This window comes from Puntigrus tetrazona, chromosome 14 (genome assembly GCF_018831695.1).
Source record: "Puntigrus tetrazona isolate hp1 chromosome 14, ASM1883169v1, whole genome shotgun sequence".
Taxonomy (NCBI): domain Eukaryota; kingdom Metazoa; phylum Chordata; class Actinopteri; order Cypriniformes; family Cyprinidae; genus Puntigrus; species Puntigrus tetrazona.
The window spans coordinates 26,625,573-26,630,195 of record NC_056712.1 but is presented as its reverse complement, the minus strand read 5'-3'; the positions used below and the strand labels follow the sequence as shown (position 1 = coordinate 26,630,195).

The 4,623-nt window shown below is 36.3% G+C and overlaps 1 protein-coding gene across 1 annotated transcript in view; it reads left to right on the top strand.

The window, feature by feature from the left end:
• LOC122357546 (DENN domain-containing protein 5A-like) overlaps positions 1-4,623 on the top strand; it is a gene marked incomplete at its 5' end in the record, with an annotated part of 11,694 nt that overhangs the window by 4,593 nt on the left and 2,478 nt on the right. Inside the window, 7 exons of the mRNA XM_043256946.1 lie at positions 1,060-1,188; positions 1,517-1,638; positions 2,194-2,339; positions 3,397-3,515; positions 3,600-3,778; positions 3,883-3,965; positions 4,062-4,185. Of these exons, the coding sequence (XP_043112881.1) occupies positions 1,060-1,188; positions 1,517-1,638; positions 2,194-2,339; positions 3,397-3,515; positions 3,600-3,778; positions 3,883-3,965; positions 4,062-4,185 (902 nt within the window). The remainder of the gene's footprint in view (positions 1-1,059; positions 1,189-1,516; positions 1,639-2,193; positions 2,340-3,396; positions 3,516-3,599; positions 3,779-3,882; positions 3,966-4,061; positions 4,186-4,623) is intronic.

Genomic DNA, 4,623 nt, shown 5'->3' with positions numbered 1-4,623 from the left:
TTTTAAGTATAATGTTAAATGTAGACTATATATATGTTACCCTGGACCACAAAACCACTCTTAAGTAGCATGGGTATATTTGTAGCAATATATTTGTAGGGTATGTTTGTATGCCAAAATCATAAGAACATTAAGTAAATATCAAGTTCCATGAAGATATTTAGTTTAATTTTGACAAATCAACACTTATGCCTGGTTTTGTGGTCCATATGAAGTATACCACAGTCACATGACTTCATCTCCACACTCATTGAGCTTCTGACTCTTTTAGTCTTAAAAAGTTGGAATAATTTGCAAGACCTTGATTATTAACACAGTGAAGATGGGAAAGCAACTAGTAGATGAGTTTACCTGTTCGGTGTGATGACGTTTTATGTCCCTGTCAACTTTTGTAGTCTCACCTAGCTACTTATTAGCTATACCAATTTGTAATAGAAAAGTAAAAGCTATTCATTGAATAACAACTGGGCATTACCAACGTATTTAATGNNCCAAATAAAACACACTGAGACTCATATTCTGATCTTAGAATCTCTAGAGCGATGAAGCCTTCTCAGGTAGTCTTATTAAAACACGAAATGACTGACAACCAGACACGATGCGACTAGATCTGTCTGTCCACACCAGACGTGTCAACTAAAAGAAACAACTAAATCAATCAGCCACTCAGAAGAGCATGTGGGCGGGCTTTCTCTGCTAGTGCGCCTCTGTCTTCTTGCTTTCAAATTCAAATTAAACCATATGAACATTGTTCAAATTACATACCCAGTGACTGATACAGTGTTAGTCATTCAAACACTTCACAGTTTGAACCATCTTTTTTCCTTCATTATGTTTTTTCAGGATCTTGGTAAAATGGTTCAAGTGTCGCCTTGGCAGGGAATATTACTCTGTTACCCTGTTGCTTGTAGCATATCACCATTGTGGCTAGTTAGCACGAGTAATTAATGACAGACTTTTCATTTTTGGCTGAAGTATCTATTTAATTCTAGGTTATGTTGGAACCGGAAGTCCTTTTGTCAATATCCTGACTGTTATTCGCTGTATGTTGTTCTTCAGGCACATCCAGAACATCAGCGAGATCAAGACAGATGTTGGGAAGGCCAGGGCATGGGTGCGTCTCTCCATGGAGAAGAAACTGTTGTCCAGGCACCTGAAGCAACTTCTGTCTGACCATGAGCTTACAAAGTAAGACCTACTGACTAGTTCTTTAGTGATGTGTAGGGCGGCTTTGTAAACCAGATGTGCTGTAGATGATCACTTATATCAGGCAGTTAAAATGCAAGAGATGTAGCAGAGCAAAGAATAAGGCACCATTAAAAATTAAGATTTTTTCTTTAATTATTAATGGGTCTTGATGTGTAAAGTGGCTCATCCTCAGTAAAGAATGCTTTGTGGTCCTCTTCTGACCTGAAATGCATTTCTTCAGGCTTTTTGCTCATGCACTTAACTTTCTTTCAAGCTTTTGTGTATAGAAGTGTACTGTACGGTTTAATGTGTTTGTGCTTATTCGAAGGAAACTCTATAAGCGCTACGCTTTCCTGCGCTGTGATGATGAGAAGGAGCAGTTCCTCTACCATCTCCTCTCTTTTAACGCTGTGGACTACTTCTGCTTTACCAATGTCTTCACTACAATTAGTAAGAATCTCTGGAACATTAAAGATACATTCCACCTAAATATAAAATATAGTCCTTCTTTTTATTCACTACCGATGTCGCCAAGAAGATATTTTTAAGAATCTCGGTAACCAAGCGGTTTCGGTTCATGTTGTATTAAATTATATGTTTTAACCATTAAATGGAAGTCAACCGGAACTGAAACTGTTTGGTTACCAACAAAATATCTTTTAATTTCACAGAAAATTGATCTATGCTATAAACTGTATTTTTTAACGTTGGTTATTTTCAGTGTTTATTTTTTCATGGATTTTTTTAAAGACAAAAACAGTTACCAGTTAGAATAATAATATTCATGAGGTTTCTTATTAATATAATATTAGCATAATCATTATGACTGGACCATGTATATTAACATTTTTTTAATAAAAAAATAATCCTAGATCATATAAAGATGTTTAGAAAAAAAATCTATGTTTATTTGAAGAAAGAAACATGAGGACAGGATGAGGACGAGTAAATTATGAGAGAATTTTCNCTTGACCTTGACCTTGACCTTGTCCTTGTTGTTCACAGTGATACCATACCATGTGGTCATCATTCCCAGCAAGAAACTAGGTGGCTCCATGTTTACGGCCAACCCCTGGGTGTGTGTCTCAGGAGAACTAGCTGAGACTGGGGTTCTGCAGGTCCCCAAAAACACCCTGGAGATTACGTTTGAGGTGAGCCAATATTCATCAACACACATAGTTATGTCTATTACTCCGGTTTCACTATGTATTACAGTTGGGTTGAAAATATTGATTTCCCATTTTTAACAGAGTCTCATCGTTACTAACCAGTGTTTATTCTGAAATCCAAAAATGACCATCCTCCCATGAAATAAATGGCAATCAGCTTAGGCTTTTGGTATTTTTGGTATGAAATACTGTCAGTTTTATTTTTGAAATTCCAACAATACATCCTGTTTTGGCGTTTTTTAATGTCATGTGATATAGTTGTAGCACCTCAGTACAAGCTGTAAAGTGAAAGTGAACTGAATGTCTTCCTCTTTACTACTAGTTACTGCACGATATGAACATCAAAAAGTGTGTTGAATAAAACTATATAACTTCATTACATTTCGCTCAATGTTTCAACTGAACAAAAGTCATCAAATAAAACATTTTGTAAACAGTGTCACATAAAATCAGTTACATTAGAAATGGCATTTAGTAGACATTTACCTAGAAAAGCGAACTCAAGAAAGGAACATTTTGCTAACTATATGTAATATATTACATTTTTATTATATTTTCACTTTCAGTGTGCTTTTCAGTGCATGTTTGAATAAATCTGTCATGGTAACAAGTGAAGACATTCACTTTTGTATATTTCAGCAACAAACACGATTAAAGAGTTGTCATGAACACTTTTATATAGAAAATATATAACCAACAGTGTTTTTTTTATTATATAATGCATTTTTATTATAAAATATCTTATGAGCAATATACAAGTCTAATTACAAATCATTTTAGTATTGTAATGTACTAAATTACATGGTTTATCGTATAGTTTACAGCATTCGTTTATTGGCGGAAAAAATGACATATCCTGAACCTAATCAGGTGCATATCTAAATCAATCGATATCGAATCGAACGAGACTGAAATCATCTCAGTAGCCACCAAATGTATTTTTGAGCAACGTGCTAGATACTGGCTCCAAAAAGTTGAGTTCCTGTTGGGTTAATCTGCTTGGCCGAAGTTTGTATAATTCTCTCTGTACTTTGCACAGTGCCAGAACCTGGGGAAACTGACCACAGTACAGATGGGCCATGATAACTCAGGACTGTATGCTAAGTGGCTAGTGGAGTGTGTAATGGTCCGCAACGGGATCACAGGGCACACCTACAAGTGAGTACGAAGAGTTGAGTAGATCCATAACCGCGTTATTCATTATTATAACCCTTAACCTATTGCCGGACTGTTGTTGCTTAGGTTTCCATGCGGCCGTTGGCTCGGGAAGGGAGTAGATGATGGCAGCTTGGAGAGGATACTGGTGGGCGAATTGGTGACTAACATGGAGAACGAGGACAGAATGTGCCGGACTCCTCCAATGCAGCAATCCCCTGGGATGATGCGAAGATTTGTCACCATTTCGCCAAACAGCAAACCAAGTGCGTACTTCATAAAAGTCATAAGCCACAGATTGTATAACTGCACTTATTGCTGGAGGATATTGCTGTCGTCTCAAGCACGTTTACCATTGTGTGCCCGCTAGAGTTAAACACGGGCCAGATCCAGGAAGGAGTGGGAGAGGCGATTAACGGTATCGTCAAGCACTTCCATAAGCCAGAAAAAGAGGTAAAGTATTATTTTCTGTGAAATCCAACAGTGGAAAGGACAAGCGTGAATGAAAAAGGCACCTACGGACGATCTTCTTTGATTCTTCTGTTGTAGAGAGGAAGCCTGACATTGCTTCTGTGTGGAGAGTATGGTTTAGTATGGGCTCTGGAGCAGGTGTTTCAGCATGGCTTCAAGTCTCCCCGCCTTTTCAAGAACGTCTTCATTTGGGACTTTCTAGGTAACAAATATTTTTATTAGAAGAAGTGTTTTGTTAATTGCTCATACGTACAGTTTTGTGCATACGGTAGCATATTTTGGTATTTTAGAATGATTTCTGAAGGATCATATGACACCAGAGTTCTGGAAATTCAGTTTTGCCAGCACAAGAATAAATGTTATTTTAAATAAAATTTAAATACAGAATTGTTTTTTCAAATTGTAATAATATTTGACAATAGTACGTTTTTTTTCTATGGAAGGTTGTTTCCACCACGGGATAAAACATAAAAGATAATTGCAACTTTTTCTTGCAATTCACACAATTCTTACCTTTTATCACAGATTTTATATCATAATTCATATATCATTAACATAATACCAACATAAAATAATCATTACAAGATGTTATGAAGAACACTTTGGGACATTTAAACTTGCAATTGTGTGAAAAAAAAAT